This window comes from Mobula birostris, chromosome 3, assembly GCF_030028105.1.
Source record: "Mobula birostris isolate sMobBir1 chromosome 3, sMobBir1.hap1, whole genome shotgun sequence".
NCBI lineage: Eukaryota > Metazoa > Chordata > Chondrichthyes > Myliobatiformes > Myliobatidae > Mobula > Mobula birostris.
The window spans coordinates 149,670,372-149,690,868 of NC_092372.1; the positions used below are offsets into that span (position 1 = coordinate 149,670,372).

Genomic DNA, 20,497 nt, shown 5'->3' on the forward strand with positions numbered 1-20,497 from the left:
TCCTTTCTGATACCATCAAAATTGGCCTTTCTCCAATGCAGAATCGTAAACACGAAATAATCTGCAGATGCTGTGATCAAAGCAACACTTTCAGTATGCTGGATGAACTCAGCAGGTCGGGCAGCATCAGTTAGAAACGAAGGGTTCCGGCCCGAAACGTCAACTCACCGTTTCTGACTGATGCTGCCCGACCTGCTGAGTTCATCCAGCGTACTGAAAGTGTTGCTCCAATGCAGAATCTCAACCCGCAGACCAGACCTATTTTTATCAATACTTACTTTGACACTAATGGCATTATGATCACTAGATGCAAAGCATTTCCCCTACACAAACTTCTATCACCTGTCGCAATCCCTGAATACCAGATCAAGTATCACATATCCTTTTGTTGGGACTTCAACATTCGATTATTAGATTATGAGGACACTCAGTCCTCGTTTATTGTCATTTACAAATGCATGCATTAAAAAATGATACAACGTTCCTCCAGAATGATATCACAAGAAAACACAGGACAAACCAAGACTAAAACTAACAAAACCACATAATTATAACACAAACAGGAATTCTGCAGATGCTGGAAATTCAAGCAACACACATCAAAGTTGCTGGTGAACGCAGCAGGCCAGGCAGCATCTGTAGGAAGAGGTGCAGTCGACGTTTCAGGCCGAGACCCTTCGTCAAGACTAACTGAAGGAAGAGTGAGTAAGGGATTTGAAAGTTGGAGGGGGAGGGGGAGATCCAAAATGATAGGAGAAGACAGGAGGGGGAGGGATAGAGCCAAGAGCTGGACAGGTGATAGGCAAAAGGGATACGAGAGGATCATGGGACAGGAGGTCCGGGAAGAAAGATGGGGGGGGGGGGGGGGACCCAGAGGATGGGCAAGAGATATATTCAGAGGGACAGAGGGAGAAAAAGGAGCGTGAGAGAAAGAATGTGTGCATAAAAATAAGTAACAGATGGGGTACGAGGAGGAGGTGGGGCCTTAGCGGAAGTTAGAGAAGTCGATGTTCATACCATCAGGTTGGAGGCTACCCAGACGGAATATAAGGTGTTGTTCCTCCAACCTGAGTGTGGCTTCATCTTTACAGTAGAGGAGGCCGTGGATAGACATGTCAGAATGGGAATGGGATGTGGAATTAAAATGTGTGGCCACTGGGAGATCCTGCTTTCTCTGGCGGACAGAGCATAGATGTTCAGCAAAGCGGTCTCCCAGTCTGCGTCGGGTTTCACCAATATATAAAAGGCCACATTGGGAGCACCGGACGCAGTATATCACCCCAGTCGACTCACAGGTGAAGTGTTGCCTCACCTGGAAGGACTGTTTGGGGCCCTGAATGGTGGTAAGGGAGGAAGTGTAAGGGCATGTGTAGCACTTGTTCCGCTTACACGGATAAGTACCAGGAGGGAGATCAGTGGGGAGGGATGGGGGGGACGAATGGACAAGGGAGTTGCGTAGGGAGCGATCCCTGCGGAATGCAAGGGGGGGAGGAGGGAAAGATGTGCTTAGTGGTGGGATCCCGTTGGAGGTGGCGGAAGTTATGGAGAATAATATGTTGGACCCGGAGGCTGGTGGGGTGGTAGGTGAGGACCAGGGGAACCCTATTCCTAGTGGGGTGGCGGGAGGATGGAGTGAGAGCAGATGTACGTGAAATGGGGGAGATGCGTTTAAGAGCAGAGTTGATAGTGGAGGAAGGGAAGCCCCTTTCTTTAAAAAAGGAAGACATCTCCCTCGTCCTAGAATGAAAAGCCTCATCCTGAGAGCAGATGCGGCGGAGACGGAGGAATTGCAAGAAGGGCATGGCATTTTTGCAAGAGAGAGGGTGAGAAGAGGAATAGTCCAGATAGCTGTGAGAGTCAGTAGGCTTATAGTAGACATCAGTGGATAAGCTGTCTCCAGAGACAGAGGCAGAAAGATCTAGAAAGGGGAGGGAGGTGTCGGAAATGGACCAGGTAAACTTGAAGGCAGGGTGAAAGTTGGAGGCAAAGTTAATAAAGTCAACGAGCTCTGCATGCGTGCAGGAAGCAGCGCCAATGCAGTCGTCGATGTAGCGAAGGAAAAGTGGGGGACAGATACCAGAATAGACATGGAACATAGATTGTTCCACAAACCCAACAAAATGGCAGGCATAGCTAGGACCCATACGGGTGCCCACAGCTACACCTTTAGTTTGGAGGAAGTGGGAGGAGCCAAAGGAGAAATTATTAAGAGCAAGGACTAATTCCGCTAGACGGAGCAGAGTGGTGGTAGAGGGGAACTGATTAGGTCTGGAATCCAAAAAGAAGCGTAGAGCTTTGAGACCTTCCTGATGGGGGATGGAAGTATATAAGGACTGGACATCCATGGTGAAAATAAAGCGGTGGGGGCCAGGGAACTTAAAATCATCGAAAAGTTTAAGAGCGTGAGAAGTGTCACGAACATAGGTCGGAAGGGATTGAACAAGGGGTGATAAAACTGTGTCGAGGTATGCAGAAACGAGTTCGGTGGGGCAGGAGCAAGCTGAGACAATAGGTCGGCCAGGACAGGCAGGTTTGTGGATCTTGGGTAGGAGGTAGAAACAGGAAGTGCGGGGTGTGGGAACTATAAGGTTGGTAGCAGTGGATGGGAGATCCCCTGAGCGGATAAAGTCGGTGATGGTGTGGGAGACAATGGCCTGGTGCTCCTTAGTGGGGTCACGATCGAGGGGTAAATAAGAGGAGGTATCCGCGAGTTGTCGCTGTGCCTCGGCAAGGTAGAGGTCAGTACGCCAGACTACAACAGCACCCCCCTTATCGGCCGGTTTAATAATAAGGTTAGGATTAGTGCGGAGGGAGTGGAGAGCAGAGCGTTCCGAAGGAGTGAGGTTGGAATGGGGACAAGGTGCGGTGAAGTCGAGACGGTTGATGTCCCGTCGGCAATTAGCGATAAAGAGATCCAGAGCAGGCAGAAGACCAGAGCGGGGTGTCCATGAAGAAGAGGAGGGTTGAAGACGGGAGAAGGGGTCATCGGTGGGGGTGGAAGAGTCCTTGCCGAAGAAGTAGGTTCGGAGACGGAGACTGCGGAAGAAAAGTTCCGCATCATGGCGAACATGGAACTCGCTGAGGTGTGGGCGAACGGGGACAAAGGTGAGGCCTTTACTGAGAACAGAGCGTTCTGCCTCCGACAGTTGAAGGTCGGAGGGAATGGTAAAGACCAGGCACGGATGAGAGCTGGGATCAGAGGGGGGAGGCTGGGGGTGGCAGTGGAGAGGGGAGGGTTGGGGTGAGAGGAAGGTGGAGCCTCTGAGGGCCCAGGAGTTGACGGTGGGATCTGAGGAAGACGGGGCTGCAGAGTAGTGGTGGGGGAAGGGGAGACAGGAGTCACAACAGCAGCACATAAAGACCCGGCCTGGAGTTCAAGGCTGGAATCTTGAGAGCTGGGATCAGAGGGGAGAGGGAGGAGGCTGGAGGTGTCAGTGGAGAGGAGAGGGTTGGGGTGAGAGGAAGATGGAGCCTCTGAGGACCCAGGAGCTGACGATGGGATCTGAAGGAGACGGGATTGCAGAGTGGTGGTGGGGGAAGGGGAGACGGGAGTCACAATAGCAGCACATAAAGACCCGGCCTGGAGTTCAAGGCTCACATAAAGACCCGGCCTGGATCTCAAGGCTACACATAAAGACCCAGCCTGGAGTTCAAGGCTCACATAAAGACCCGGCCTGGAGTTCATATACATTATACCATATAGTTACAACAGTGCAAAGCAATACCATAATTTGATAAAGAACAGACCATGGGCATGGTAAAAAAAAAGTCTCAAAGTCCCGATAGACTCATCATCTCACGCAGGTGGCAGATGGGAGGAACTCTGCCCGCTATGAACCTCCAAGCGCCACCAACTTGCCAATGCAGCACCACTGGAAGCACCAGACCGCAGCGGACTCTGAGTCTGTCTGAAAACTTCGAGCCTCCGACCAGCCCCTCCAACACAGGGTCTCCAAGCACCATCTTCTGCCGAGCAACAAGCAAAGCCGAGGACTCGGGGCCTTCTCCTCCGGAGATTCTGGACCACACAGTAGCAGCAGCAGCAGCAGCAGCGAAGCAGGCATTTCAGAAGTTTCACCAGATGTTCTTCCGTGCTCTCACGTTCGTCTCCATCAAATCAGGATTGTGCACGGAACCCTACTTGACAAGTAACAGACATCACCACCAGAGTGGCCACTGCGAGCTACGTCGCGCCACCATCTTCTCTTCTCACACATCCTTTTGCTGGGACTTCAACATACTGATTAAAGAAACTTTCCTGAACCCATTTGACAGACTGTATCCCATCTAGTCCTTTTACAGTATGGGAGTCCCAGTCAATACGTAGAATATTAAAATTACCTACTACTTTGAAAACAACCTTGTTTCTTGCAACAGTCTGCAATCTCTCTACAAATTTGTTCCTCTAAATCCTATTGGGTGGTCTATAATATAACCCCATTAACACGGTCATACCTTTCTTATTTCTCAGTTCCACCATAAAGCCCCGCTAGGCGAGTACTCCAGTGTGTCCCAACTGAGCACTGCCGTGACATTTTCTCTGACTACTAACGTCACCACTCCATCTTTAATCCTTTTCATTCTGTCATGTCTAAAAACAATGGAACTCCAGAATATTGAGCTACCAATCCTACCCCTCCTGCCCTCACTAATGGGTACAATATCACAATTCTAATTGCTGATCCATGCCGAGCTTACCTGCCATTCCTACAATATTTGCTTTGAAATATACACAGTTCCAAACATTTGTCGCACTATGCTTAAACTTTTGATTCCTGACTTTGTCCGCGGTCTTAACAACAAACATCTTCACAATATCCCTACTATCTGTTATGGTACTCTGGTTCCCATCACCCTGCAACTCTAGGTTAAACCTCACAGTGCAGCACTAGCAAACCTTCCTGCTAGGATATTACTTCCCCTCCAGTTCAGGCACAAACCCTCTCTTCTATACAGGTCTCAGCTTCCCTGGAATGGAGCCCAATGATCCAAATACCTAATGCCCTCCTTCCTATAAAAACTCCTTAGCCACATGTTAAACTGTATGATCTTCCTATATCTGGCCCCACTATTATGTGGAACGGATCAGAACAGGAAGAGTGATGAGGTTCTGTAAAGTGAGTTCTGTAAAGGTCAGTCCTGCCCTTTAACTGAGTACCCAGCTCCCTGAGCTCACTTTACAGAACCTCGTCACTCTTCCTACCCATGTCATTGGTACCTACATGGACTACGATCGCTGACTGTTCACCTCCCCACTCCACCCCAACCACTTAAGACTGCTGAGGACTCGGTCCGAGATGTCCCGAGACTCTGGCACTGGGAGGCAACAATGCCACTGATTAAGCTGGAGCACCCTCACATGCAAGCCCCACCCTCAGTCTCTGTGTGACTCTACCTTCATCATTATATTCTAACATATAATTATCTATGGGTCAAACGTGATCTATAGGTCTTGAAATTGATGTACTCATCCTGTAAATAAGTAATAAAAGATTCACCTTACACAGGCACATTACCTATCTACTTCAAGCAGAAAAGAAAATACAGGTGGAACTCAGAAGGTCCCGCATCAAATGTGGTGAGAGAGGGATAATCAGTTTTTCAGGTCACATGAAGAGGAGATATCTGGTATAATGAGCTGAACAAGTAGGGTGAGGCAGGAGCTGTAGCCAAGTGTGGGAGGGAGATATGTTAAAAGCAAGAGAGGCTGGGAGGTTATTGGTGTTGACAAAGGGCTGCAGATTATGGAAAATGATATAAAAATAAGGAAGGTGACGAGTAAAACCACAGAGGGGAGGAATGCAGGACAGTTGAGAACAATGAGGAAGAGGAGGGAATCAAGTGAGTAAAACATGTGGATGGGAGAGGCAGACGGAACCAGATGAAGAATGAGTATGGGGGAAAGAGTTGATAGACAGAATCTGAGTACATGAGGAGAGAGAAAGGAACAGAGGGGCATGAGTTACTTTAACACTTGGAGATGTCAATGTTCATGTCATTGGATTATAGATTACCCTAATGGAATAAGAGGTGATGCTCTGTTGGCAGTGAAGATGGCCAAGGACTGGTTAGTCTGGGAATGGGAAGGGAATTTGAAATGGTTTGCATCTATTTCAATTTGAACTGATCCACCAAGGTCCTCTCACTCATCCCCTTCATTCCAAATCCTAATCCTGCCACCCAGCTCCATTACCAACTTTCTTTCCTCTGCCTGACCTCGTTCCATTTGCCTGTTACATCCATACTCCACCTACTTTATCTCTTCCTCTTACCCCCACTGTTCCCAGCTTCCCTGCATCACTCCCGTTTGGTCTCATTCATTATGTTTATATCAAAATCAGATTCCACAATCTACAGCCCTTCACTGTCTCCAATCATTTCCTAGCTGCTGTCACAACTTTCCCTCCTCTTACTTGGTTCATTTGTCCAGCGAAGCCTTGTCACCGAGACTCACTTGTCAACTGTCATCTCCTGCCTTACCCCTCTCCCTCAACTCTCTATACCAGCTGTTTCCTGTAGACCCTCACAGTCACAGTCTAGATCTGAAAAGTTGACCATCCTTTTGCTTCCACAGATGCTCCTGACCTACTGAGTTCCTCCAGCAGTTTGTTTATTGGTCCAGATTACTGTATTTGCAGACTCTGGTGTCTCCATTATCTGTCTACATGAATAAAATGTGTAACCATTATGAATGGCCACTGTAAGATGTTTTAAGTGTTTTCAACTCCAGCCTAGGAAAAGCCAAGTGTATAAAAATTCATTAACAATTACTGGCCATACATTCACTGTCCCATTCCGAGTTTGAACCAGTGTGGTTACGTGGCATATTTCATCAAGGACATTCTCATAAGCTTTCACTGACCCTTACTGAGATTCAGTTGGAAAATTATACCTTTAGTATCCTAGGCAGCAATGGCCACTGAGAACCTTTCCCCTCCCTCTCCTCTTGCCTTACAACAGCGTGTGGCATTCTATGTGCCTAGTGCATATTACTCCAGGTATCCGATGATACAAGAACAATTGTTTCTACCATGTAGATGCCTGAAGCAAACAAAAACTACTCTGCAGACTTCTGCATTTTGAACCAACCCCAAAAAAATCACTCAAGACCTATCAAGTTGGAGCAACAATTAGAAACTTAATATAATAAAAATAAAGACAACTAAATAAAATTTAACAACAGGGTCCGTCTATCCTTCATTCTACTGCCCCGTAGATGAACCCTATCTACCTCACCAAAATGCTAACTGAGACAGCATGCACTGCAAGAAGCTTTCAGACCTTAAGTGCTAATTTGAATTACAGTGACTCTCAAAACAGTGATGTACTTACTATCAAATCCAATTTCACTGAAATCGATCAAGGGATAAATATAGTGCACAACATGGAGAGTATTTCCCATGTTAGAGTGGATTCTTTTTGGGTAGATGATTTGTTAACACTTAAATGACTTTGGCCACCAGACTTCTATTTTAACTGTTTGACAAAGGACTGTGGATTGAGTCCACCACAATGGGCCTCCTAAAAGGTGTAAATACCAGATGCTGTAGTTTTGAAGGCAGTATCACCTAATACATTATAAATATTAATTGTATGAATTGTCTTCTATGTTAGCACGGGAAATGCCAAATAAATGTATTGTAGACTTAACTTACATTCCTAAAGGCTGTAGATACCAACCCAGACATGTTGGCGTCAGGAGGAAAGGATGGTGTGAAATTTTGTATGTAGCTTCAATAGGAAGCATTGTCTATGTATTGTCTGTAACTTTTTAAGTAGCGATTGCCTTTGTGTTTAGCATATAAATATCGAGCCCACATTTAGCTAGCAGACCTTTCTGCGGAAAGCGTCTCCGTCCGTATGATGCCTGCTGTACCTTGTGTCGAATAAAGAAGCTGCTTTGTATCTACCAGTGACTCTGTCTCTCCAGTAATTTCATCCATGCTACAACATCTCACTCTCTATGAAATACTACATGGTGATGTTTTACATCCACTTGGACAGGTAAACATTTTCTGTTGATAAACAAAATTTACTACAATGCCTTCAAAAGCATACTATTCCCTCTGCGTACACTCAAGAGTAACTTCAGATTTTCTGCTCAAGTAGCACTAAAACCTACTGATGCAGAGGTAAATGCTCCAAAACTTAATATGAACTTTATCTAATTAACTTGCCCAAGTGGTGAATAGTTAATGGAAATGAAAATCCCTGTTATTTTTCAATCTTTTGTCTACTATGCAGATATAATGTATGTTAAATAAAACTAAGAATTTCAAGTATTAAAACATTTGATGACTTCCGCAACAAACATGGTTATAGTCAAACCCAGCAAGCATTCCATTACTTGTCATTGTTTACTTTGAAAATAGATCTGAATGCTGTTTTAGTTCAATATACATAGAACAATACAGCATAGGAAAAGGCTTTTCAAACCATGATGTACCGAGCTAATTAGTTAACAAATGCCCAATTAATTGCTTCTGCATAAATAATGCCCATATCCTTCCATTTCCTGCACATTCTTATGCCTACTGAAGAGCCTCTTGAATGCCTCTGTTCCACCACCAACCACATCCAGGCACCCATTGATTTGTGTGTAAAAAAACACTGCCCCACTCCTTTGAACTTATCCCCTTTCTCCTTAAATGCATGCCCTCTGGTACCTGACATTTGAACCCTGTGATAAAAATATTAGATGGTTATCTCTGCATCTCAATCTTAGAGACCTCTATCAGATCTCACCTCAACCTCCGGTGTTCTGGATAAAACAACGCAAGCTTGCCTAGCGTCTCCTTATAGCACATGCCCTCTAATTCAGGCAGCATACAGCTAAGCCTCTGAAGCACCCTCTCCAAAGCCCCGACATCCTCCCTACAATGGGGCAACCAGAACTGAATGCAATATTCCAGATGCAGCCTAACTCAAGTTTTTAAATCAAGCTGCAACATATCTTCCTAACTTTTGAACTCATTTACTCAATGAATAAATGCGAACATTTTTTTTTTTGAACATGCTATATGCCTTCTATGCACACCCTATCAACCAGCAAAGCCACTTTTATAGATCCGTGGGCTTGGCCCTCAGGATCTCTCTGCACATTAATGCTGTTACGGGTCCTGCCACTCACAATGTACTGTCCCTTCACATTTCATTTCCCAAGGTGCAATACTTCACATTTGGCTATGTTAAAATCCACCTGCCATTTTTCTGGTCATATCTGCAAATGAACTTGTATTTTTTTTTAGCAGTCTTCATATCCACACCAATTTTCACATCACCTGCAACATTACAAGCCCATCTATCTATATTTTTATCCAGATCATGCAGAAGTCCCATATGGTCCCCTGTAGAAAGCCATTTATCACAGACCTCCAGCCAGAATAAGTCCCATATACCAATACCCACTGTCTTCCATGGGTAAGGGAATTCTGAACCAAACTGCCGAACCACTATGAATCTAATACATCTTAATCTACTGAATGAGTCTCACGAGGAATCTTCTCAAATGCCTTTACGAAAATGCACATGGACAGCATCCACAGCTTTACCTTCATCAATACCCTCATTACCTTCTTAAAAGTCCCAATCAAGTTAGTACAATTTGTGTCACACAATACTACGCTGACTGCCCCTAATTAGGCCATGATTTTTCAAATGTTCAGAAATCCTATTTGGAAGAATCCTCTCCAATAATCACCCTACCACTGACTCACCGGTCTTTACTTTCCAGGATTATCCCTGTTTCCCTTCTTGAATAATGGAACAACATTAGCTACTTGCACGTCATCTGGGATTTCACCTGTGCTTAGAGACAACACAAAGATATTGGTCAGAGCCCCACCAATCTCATCTCTTATCTCTCTCTCTCTCTCAATAACCTGGGGAATATCTCATCAGGCCCTGGCGACATTCCACCGTAATGTTCTTTAAAAGACTCAACACTACCTTCTTTGATTTGAAATGCCTGAACACATGAGAACCACACTGATCTCCCCATCCTTACAAAATACTCATTTAGGACCTCACCCATATCCTCCATCTTCAAGTGCATGTTCCCTCCTTTAGCACAGAGTGGTTCTACCTGCTCTCTAGATATCCTCATGCTCTTGATCTATAGATAGAAATCCTTCGGATTCTCTTTAATCAGACTTGCTGGGGATATTTAATGGCCCCTCCAGGTTCTCCTCAATCCTCAAGTTCTTTCTGGCTTCTTTATAATCTTTAAGGGTTGTTTCACTTAGCCAGCTAAAGCTTATGTGTGGCTCATCTTTCTTTTTTGACTAAAATTACATCTCTCAATTTCCAAGGTTTTTTCCCCTTGCCAGCTTTGTCTTTCCTTCTACTGGAACATAGCTGCCCTGTGCAGTTCTTTAAATGTCTTCCACATCAGGTGTGTACTTGCCTAAAAACAGCTGTTCCCACTAACTCACTCTAGTTCTTTTTGTTGGATTTGTTTATTCTTAGATTAGACTTTTTAATTGTTATTTTCTTTGCAGTTTAACAATTAATTGTGTTTTATAAATATAATTACTTATATGCAAGTAACTATTTACTTGCTTCTCAATGGTCACAGTATGATTATGTAGTAGTTCAGTGTGCCTCCTAGTGGTTAGATTGGTACAATTCTGGAGAGTTCTGGAATCGTCTCTTGGTGCTGCATTATTTGAACAGTGAGCAACTCATTGACTCTTATCTATGAATTTGAATGGAATTTTCCTTATCTATGTAGTATAAAAAGAGCTACACCACAAGTCAGCACCATCTTAGATCATTTTGCCTTTCTCCCTTTGCTTAGCAAACATCTATTACCATCCATTTCAATTTTCCTTTCTATCAATGTGAAGCAAGTTTTGTGCCTCTTTTCTGACTTCTGAAAGAACCTTGAATTAAAAATTGGAGCTATCTTAAAATTTAAGGAGCTGCGATCACTTTTTCCTGACAGAAAGATCAGTCAACTGGCCAGGCACATTACCCAACACCAGGTTCAGTATGGCTTCTCCTCTATTTGAACTATCTCCATATTGATTTAGTAAGCCTTCCTGGATGCATCGAGCAAATTCTACCCCATCTAAAACTCTCACATTCAGGATGTCCCATTCTATACTAGGGAAGTTGAAGCCATCCACTACAACAGCCCTGTTGTTTTCACACCTTCACCTAATCTGCTTATGCATTTGCTCCTCAATATCCCAGAGTAATTGCACATATATATTTTTTTTAAGTTCTATCTATATAAAATCAGTAGATGAGCCCTCCATTATATATCCTAAGTGAAGCTGTGATATATCTCTAAGCAATAGTGCAATTTCTCCCTCCACCATCTTTACCCCCTCTTTTTTTTTCTAGAACACAAATCCCTGGAACATTAAGAAACTACCCTTGTCCCTTTTTCAACTAAGTCTCTGGCATGGCCAAAGCATCATAGTTCCATGTACTGATCCATACCCTAAGTTCATCCTTACCCACAATAGTCTTAACATTAAAATAAATCCATATATCATATTGTGTCTATTACCTTGCTCCTGCTTGTTCTTACTCGTCATGACATCTAACTTCCTCTCAATCCTTCCACTTTCTGACCTAGTGTTTTGGTTCCCAACCTTCTAAAAAAACTAGTTCAACCCTCCTGAGTAATACTAGCCAGGAGATTGACCTCCACCCCCCTCCACCCGCTTTACAGCACAGCCCCCCCTTCTGGAACAGGCCACTGCTGCCCAAGAAGAGGTTCCAATGATGCAAAAACATGAAATGCTGTACCAGTTCCTCAGCCACAAGCCACATGTTTATTTGCTCCATCTTTCCTTTCCTGCCCTGACTAGCAAACGCCACTGGGAATAATTTAGAGAGTGCTTGTGCATGAATCACAAAAAAGTTGGCTTGCAGATGCAGCAGGCTATCAAGAAGGCAAATGGAATGTTGGCCTTCATTGCTACAGGGATTGAATTTAGGAACAGGGAGGTTATGCTGCATCTGGAGTACTGCTTACAGTTATGGTCTCCTTACTTGAGGAAGGCTTTGGAAGTGGTGCAGAGGAGGAAAAACCAGCTTGATTCCAGAGATGAGGGGGTTAGACCATGAGGAGAGATTGAGTCGCCTGGGACTGTACTCGCTGGAATTCGGAAGAATGAGAGGAGCTCTGAGAGAAACAAACAAAATTATGAAAGGGATAGATAAGATAGAGGCAGGAAAGGTGTTTCCACTGGTAGGTGAGACTAGAACTAGGGGACAAAGTCTTAAGATTCGGGGCAGTAAATTTAGGATGGAGGTGAGGAAGAACTGCTTTTCCTAGTGAGTGGTGAAGCTGTGGAGGCTAACTCATTAGATATACTTAAGACAAGATTGGATATATTTTTGCATAGAAGGAGAATAAGGGTTATGGGGAAAAGGCAGGTAGGTGGAGATGGTCAGATCAACCATGATCTTATTGAATGGTGGAGCAAGCTCGATGACCCAGATGGCCTACTCCTGCTATTTCTTATGCTCTTTTTACCACCTTTGAAGTCGAGCTTTTCAGCCTCTTGCCCAACTCTATTATATACTTACTGCACAGGACCTCTTACCCCTTCCTACCCATGATATTGGTGCCAATCTGTACCACGACTTCTGGCTGTTTACCCTTCCCCCTTGAAAATGTTCTGCAGCCTCCCTGAGACATCCCTGACTCTGGCACCCAGCAGACAACAAACTACCCTTTCGCAGCCACAGCTCTGCCTGATTTTACTCTTCTTTGCTGAAACTCAGAGCCAGTATTACTGTTACCGACAAGAGAACATCTGCAGATGCTGGAAATTGAAGCAACGCCCACAAAATGCGGGAAGAACTCAGCAGGCCAGGTAGCATCTATGGAAAAGAGTTAACGGTTGATGTTTCGAGCCGAGACCCTTCATCAGGACTGGAGAAAAAAAAAGATGAAAAGTCAGAATAAGAAGGTGGGGAGAAGGGAGGAAGAACATCAAACTGATAGGTGAAACTGGGAGAGGGGAGGTGTGAAGTACAGAGCTGGGAAATTGATTGCTGAAAGAGATACAGGGCTGGAGAAGGCGGAAATCTGACAGAAGAGGACAGAATGCCATGGAATAAAGAAAAAGGGAAGGAGTAGGTGATGAACAGGTAAGGAGATAGGGTGAGAGGGGGAAATGAGAATGGGGAGTGGCGAGGGAGGAGGGGGATTTCCGGAAGTTTGGGAACTTAATGTTCAAGCCATCAGATTGGAATGCAAGGTGTTGCTCCTCTAACCTGAATGTGGCCTCATTGCAGCAGGAGAGGAGGCCATGGGCTGACATGTCAGAATGGGAATGAGCAGTGGAATTAAAATGGGTGACCACTGGGAAACCACTTCCCCAAGCACCTGCGCTCTGTCCACCAGAAAAAGCAGGATCTCCTAGTGGCCACCTATTTTATCTTGCATTTCTCCCTTCCCCCCCACTGCCTTCTTACTCTGACTTCTCATCTTTTTCTCTGGGCCTGATGAAGGGTCATAGATGCTGCCTGGCCAGCTAAGCTCCTCCAGGATTTTGTGCATAGTGTTACTGATCTGGCTGCTGCTGCTACTGTGCCCTGAAAAGGGAACATACCTCCACGCAGTATCCAGATAGACACTTGTTGCTGACAGGAATGGTCACAGTGAGACCATTCTGCACTATCTGTCTCTGCCCCATAATTCTCCTTGTGCTCACCAAACTATCCGCAGCTTGACTTTAGCTGTGACCACTTCCCTAAAACTCAAGTTTACAATTTGCTCAACATTCTGGATGATCCTAAATGCATCGGCATCAAGCTCCAGTTCAAACACATGGTCAGTCAGCAGCTGCAGCTGGCTGCACTTCCTACAGGTATGGAACATTTTACACCACCAGCTGTAAGATCAGGGTTTGATTTCAGCCACTGTCTGCAAGGAGTTAGTAATCTTTCCCTGTGGCTACGTGGCTCTTTTCTGGACGCTCCAGTTTCTTTACATCCCAAAGATGTTCGAGTTAGGGCTAGTAAGTGGTGGGCATGCTATGCCGGCACAAGAATCGCAGCGACACTCCCAGTCTGTCCAGCACAATCTTTGCTGATATGATTTGATGCAACCAACACATTTCACTGTATGCTTCTAAGTACACATGACAAATAAAACTAATATTTATTTTATCTTTGAGGTAAAGTCATCAGTGATACTGCTTTTGGTTTCTACATATATTACTAAAGCAGCAAGATGCCCAAGACATTAACTTACTGACTAAAAAGCATTGATAATTAAGATAGACTTAAGAGTTTCTGTTCTCCCAAGAAACGTTAGCAGCCCATTAGACCTTCACTTTCTGCTATTTGTCCCTCTGTTCACTTAAAGGCCAAGAGAATTGTTTAGGAGTGGCAATTAGAAAGAGAATAGCCAAACAGAGACAAAAATTTTAGTAACTACACAAGTTATAGTACTGGTATCACTATTAGAAAATTGGTCAAACTCCATTCAGTATATTAAAGGAAGGAATGATGTAATGTATTATTTTATGATGTACAGCTACACTACATTATCCACTATTTGAAACTGACATATAGGGTGACTAAAGAAACAAGGTTATTTTTTAAAATTGTCATATATACCTCGATACAGTGAAATAATTTTGTTTGCATGCCAACCACAGATCATTCCACACAAGCTGATGTCATATACTCCAAAAGCAGTAACAAGCACTTCTGAGTTTGTAATGTCATTCCCTACCAGAAGCCGGAGCAGACTCTTCATTGTCATGTGCCTCATGCCATGACATTGTCCGATAGTAACTCAGCATGACTTCCCACAGGGCTTTACAAAGATCAGAGAGACATGGAATGTAGCTGTCTGGAGTAATATGCTGTTGGGGAAAAAAAAATAACATTGAGGCACTTTTTACAGGGGCAAACACATTTGGAGATGAGGTCTATATCCTAATATTTTGTTGCTCCTTTGTTAATTAGAAAGCATTCTATAAATCCTTCAAAATCCTTCATCCTTTTGTACAACAAGTCACCCACTCAATAATAGCCTGTTACTTCAAGACCTGAAAAAAAAATTACGATTTTGAAAATAATATAACCACCAATTTTTCTATGCAGGTTACATGCAACCATGTACAGAAATGGTAGGAAATTCCTGTTGGATTCGAACAACAAAATGAAACTTAAAGATCGCTATTGGAAGATAATGATGTTTAACCCTCCACTTCATCAGATCACAAGTTCTAAAGCCCGAACAATGGGTAAAAGCCATAACAGAAAGAATGTTAAAAGATAATTGTTGAATTTTGATTTGATACAAAAGACATAACATGCTCCAAATGCATTATGAAATATAATAGGGTTGGAGTGTGCACTTTAGTGAATTACTGGCAATTAGGACTCGAAATGCATTAGTTATTCTATTTCTCAGTGCATCTCCACCTGATTTGCAAATCACTGAAGGCAAAATACTTCATGAGTAAGTACCATTAAGCAGTATTTTTAATTGTAATTTTTAAACATTTAACGAAAACTTTAAAAAATATATTACAAAGTAAACAACAGGAATTCTGCAGATGCTGGAAATTCAAGCAACACATATGTGTGTTGATTACAAAGTAAAACTTGGTTTAATTTCCTGGAGATGAAAACTGGTTTTAACAATTAAATAACATTGTAATTGGTCTCAAACCACCTCACAACTAATAAATAGGAAAAACTATTTTCTTTTCCTTATTTCACTCAAGGACCTCCGCAAAATGCAAAGGGAATATCCTTCGCTGAACTTCAAGCTTGTCTATTATTTTTTTTTCTTTCTCCTATGAGGTGCCTATTGGCAGATTTATTACATTGAAAGATACTACCCAAATGAGCTGTTGATATGTCCGAGCACACTAACTTCATCCTCTGTCTGGTTCAAAAAGAATTCATGTCTGAGTAAATGCTCAGTCAAAGAAAAAAAGCTACTGATGGCCGTGCTGAGCACCAAATCATTCTCCACATTGCCCACACAATATTCTCGAACAGAACTATAGGTAAAGTTGCAATGGACACCAAAAGCGAGAAATTTCCAATTACACTGTACATCCACAATAATGAATTCCCAAGTGACCCAGAAGAAAGTTGTCCAATAGCAATATCAACTGCTAGATGACATAGATTCGTATCTTTTATTTTCAAATTTATGCTATGTGATTCTTCCCAGTTACTTCTCACAAAAGTATAAATGAATTAAGTTAGTTCTGTATTGCTGCATTTACTAAATTATGTTTCTGCTGCATCTATTCAGTAAAATCAACAAACCTCAATGGCTAGGTCAATATTCAGAATCAGATTTAATATCACCGGCATATGTCATGAAATATGTTAACTTTGCAGCAACAATACAATGCAATACATGATAAATATAGAAAAGAAAAGTGAATTATAGTAAATATATTAAATAGTTAAAATAAGTCGTGCATAAACAGAAATTAAAAAAAGTAGTGAGGCGGTGTTCATGGGTTCAGTGCCTATTTAGAAATCAGATGGCAGAGGAGAAGCTGTTCCTGAATCACCGAGTGTGTGCCTTCAGGCTTCTGTATCTCCTTCCTGATGGTAGCAATGAGAAGAGGTCATGCCCTGGGTGGTGGGGGTCCTTTCTGAGCCACCACTCCTTGAAGATCAGGGATTCCCAATTAGTTTTCCACAAGGGCCAAATTATGTCAAGCATGCCAAACCAAGGGCCAAAATGTCCAGGGTTTTTTTTTCATTGCGCCAGTAAGTTGCTTTATAGGTAGATGTTGTTGTTGTTGCTATTACCAGCAGTAGTAGTGGTGGTGGTGGTGGTGGTGGTGGTAGTAGTAGTAGTAGTAGTAGTAGTAGTAGTAATTATTTATGCCTGGGATTCTCAAAACCTGTGTTGTGGGTCACGCAAGAAAAAAAAATGCAGTCTTGAAACAAAATAAGTCCAAAACCAACCATTTAATTATGACTCTAGCTATCACAACTGTCAGCTGTCACATTGAGAATTCATCTGGGACTTAAAATACACACACACACACACACACACTGTAAACATGGTAGTCTTCACCACTTCTCTTCCACACTAAGAGTTTTAGTAGTACTGCCTTTTCCACTGTTTCAGTTCTCTCATTTAATCTATTTGTTCTTTTTAATTAAGCTATGTAGCATTTGAAGTATGAAGTGTAGCTATAAATGAAATTATCAGTATCATTGTTGTAATATTATAATACCACAATAAGATTGACAAATGGACAAAACTAAATTGATTCACTCACCAATCAGTGAGAGAAGTGACAGCGACGGGATGAGGCAATCCTTCTGATGTCAGGCCTGTATTCTGTTGTGGCAATCCTGAGGCGCTGGCCAAGATGTGCATTGGAGAGTCTGTTTCCGTCCTGGTTCTTGATAGAGTTCATTGAAGAAAACGATGACTCACATATGTACGTGGAGGGGAACAGTGTGAGTAGGAGCATTGCAATAGCTCTCGTGCTTTTGAATTGAGCTTGGGGAACCACGCTGATCCAAAAGCCACTCACCCCAACGTCCATGTGTTGTGCTTTGAGCAAATCAGATGTTCCCATTTCCAAGACCTCCATCTGAAGAGTTGCCTCATCTATGGAAGGCACCAGTCTCTGCAGTCCACTGGCCATCAGCCGAAACGGAGAACAGCTGTCTTAGACAGAGGAGGATGTCACCTGAGAGTTTAGGGGAGCTTTCAAATCGTTCCCTTAAGTTTTCTGCCAGGCTCGTCACGAAATCCTTCATCACTGGATCCTCCCACATTTCGTTCTTCTTGCAATGCTCCTGCAGACGTGGAAAGTGCAACTCTCTCCCATGAATGTCTCTGTCCAAAAGGTTCAGCTTTGACCGGAAAGCTTCAATCACCTCGTACATGTCCGCAACAGTGTGGTTGTTGCCTTGTAATTGCAGATTAAGTTGATTTAGATGAGACATGATGTCACACAAAAAAAGAACATGTGCCAGCACCTTGTCGTCACTTAAAAACCTCTTAAATCTTTGGGCTTTTTGGCTCTGCAGGCTGGATAAAAATGACACAAGCTCATTGCGCAGGTCGCACACCCTCTCCAACACACGGCCTTTGCTCAGCTAGTGAACATCATTATGCAGCAAAAGGTCTGTGTTCCACTGACATTTCCTCCAGCAATGCTCTGAAAAGGCGATGTTGCAGACTAGAACTCTCACGAACAAAACTTACCAGTGTCATCACAGTATCCATCGCCTCTTTCATTTCCCCACACAGTTTAGCGCACAACACTGATTTGTGAATAATGCAATGAAATGCCAAGAGTGCTGGGTTAACAGCAACAAACCTGCTTACCAAGCCCTTGTGTTGTCCCACCATCGACGGAGCCCCATCAGTGACAACAGACAAAACGGTCACATCCAAGCCATTCTTCTCAAAGAACTGGTCAATTTGTTAAAAATTATTTCCCCAGTTGTGTGTCCAGGCAGAGGAAGCAAACAAAGTAGCTCTTCCCGAAAGGTCTTCCCATCAAAAAATCTTGCGAACACAGATAGCTCTTCCATATCAGTTTGGTCACAGGACGAGTCTATGGCTAGTGATATGGCTTCTGCTTTCTCCAAATCGGTGAGTAGATTGGAAAAACACTCCTCCGCTAAAACTTCTACTCTTCTTGTTGCTGTGTTAGCTGACAATGGCACTGTCTTTAATAGCTCCACAACCGTTTTCTTGGTTTTCTCATCATGACTTAAAACTTTGCCAACCATATCAATTGCACACGTTTTAATCAACTCGGCATCGCATGCTCTACGGGGGCGTAGGTCAAGTGTATGGTGTGGGATGAGGTTAAAATAAATTAGAGCAGCACGCGCTTTATTTACATGTTATAACAGGTGCGTTCATTTAAGTGCTAATGGGTCGGCGTGGTCCAGACATTTGGTTCTCGCGGTCCGTACCTGGCCCGCGGTCCGCCTATTGGGGTTGTCTTAGATACTACAGAGGGTAATACACACAATGGAGCTAATTTTACAACTCTCTGCAGCTGCAACTGTAACTGTAGTCAGAGATCAAGTATAAATCAGATAAAGTTCGACAGTCATGAGGCATACATTGTTTATGGTAATATGGCGATAAATTTCCAACAATAACAATTGAGAGGTGGGGATGAATGATAGACAAGTAGACACAAAGAAGGAAAACTTGCTTCTATGGGTGTTCAATAAAATAAAGTGAGAATAAAAGACTGGTTAGTACATGACTGCAACATTAATGGATTGTTGTTGAGACTTATTTAGTTCACCAAGGCTTTCCGGAAAATAAACCTACCATTCTTGCTCAACCTGAATTTTTTTGTGACTCCACACTCAGAGAAACATAATAAATTTATTGTGCAGGGAGTGAGAACGACTTTGTTACCGAAATAACAAAGGAAGCCAGTCAGATATATTAAACCGCAATTATGAGATGAACCATTGGGATTAATTTATCCTTCAGATTTCAAAAAGATGGACTCATTTGTAAGTCCCCTCCTTTAGCACTCTGAGGAATGTATGAAAGTTGTTAGAACTGCTCTACCAATTAATAAATAGCATAACATAATCATACCTTTTAATACCAAAAGTGCAGGATTACAGTTATTAATCCTGCTGACCAAATATTGAAGCAAACCTTGAAGCACGTCTGAATAAATATGTCACAGTTGTCACTGACTTCATTAAAACCTGCAGGGATGAGGGTGTGCCCACAAGAAGGGGATGTGGGGCATTACTTCCTACAAAGCAAAACCTACCATCACGAAAGGCAATGATGCTTCACTCTCAGATGAGCTTAATGCCTTTTATATACGCTTTGAAAGGGAGAATGAAACTAGAGTTATGAGAATCCCTGTACTATCTAGTGACCCTGTGATCTCTATCTCAGAGGCAGACATCAGAAATGCCTTTCAAGTGGGTGAACCCTCGCAAGGCGACAGTGCACTGAGTAAGGCTCTGAAAACACGTGTCAACTAACTGGTGGGTGTGTTCAAAGACACTTACAATTTTTCATTACTAGTCAGAAGTTTCCACCCGCTTCAAAAGGGCAACAATCATACCAGTGCCCAAGAAGAGCAGGGTGAGCAGCCTTAACAACTATCATCCAGAAGCACTCACATTTATGGTGGTGAAGTGTTTTGAGAGATTGGTTATGGCTAGAATCAACTCCTGCATAAGAACCAGGACCCACCGCAACTTAGCTATCGCCACAATAGGTCTACAGCTAGCGCAATCTCATTGGCTCTTCACGTGGCTTTGGGTTACCTGGACAATACCAATATTTACATCAGCCTGCTGTGTATTTACTGCAGCTCAGCATTTAACATACTCTTTCTTACAGATTTGATCAAAAAGCTCCAAAACCTGGCCCTTTGTATCTCTTTCTGCGACTGGATCCTCTACTTCCTCACTGGAAGACCACAGACCGTGCAGATCAGAAAAAGCATCTCCACCTCACTGATAATCTACACTGGCACACCACAGATGTGTGCTTAGCCCGCTGCTCAACTCCCTC

The 20,497-nt window shown here is 43.3% G+C and overlaps 1 protein-coding gene across 1 annotated transcript in view; it reads right to left on the reverse strand.

Moving 5' to 3' along the window:
- vps50 (VPS50 EARP/GARPII complex subunit) overlaps window positions 1-20,497 on the reverse strand; it is a 216,257-nt gene that overhangs the window by 95,887 nt on the left and 99,873 nt on the right. The window contains exon 13 of the mRNA XM_072253436.1: window positions 14,708-14,840. Within this exon, the coding sequence (XP_072109537.1) occupies window positions 14,708-14,840 (133 nt within the window). The remainder of the gene's footprint in view (window positions 1-14,707; window positions 14,841-20,497) is intronic.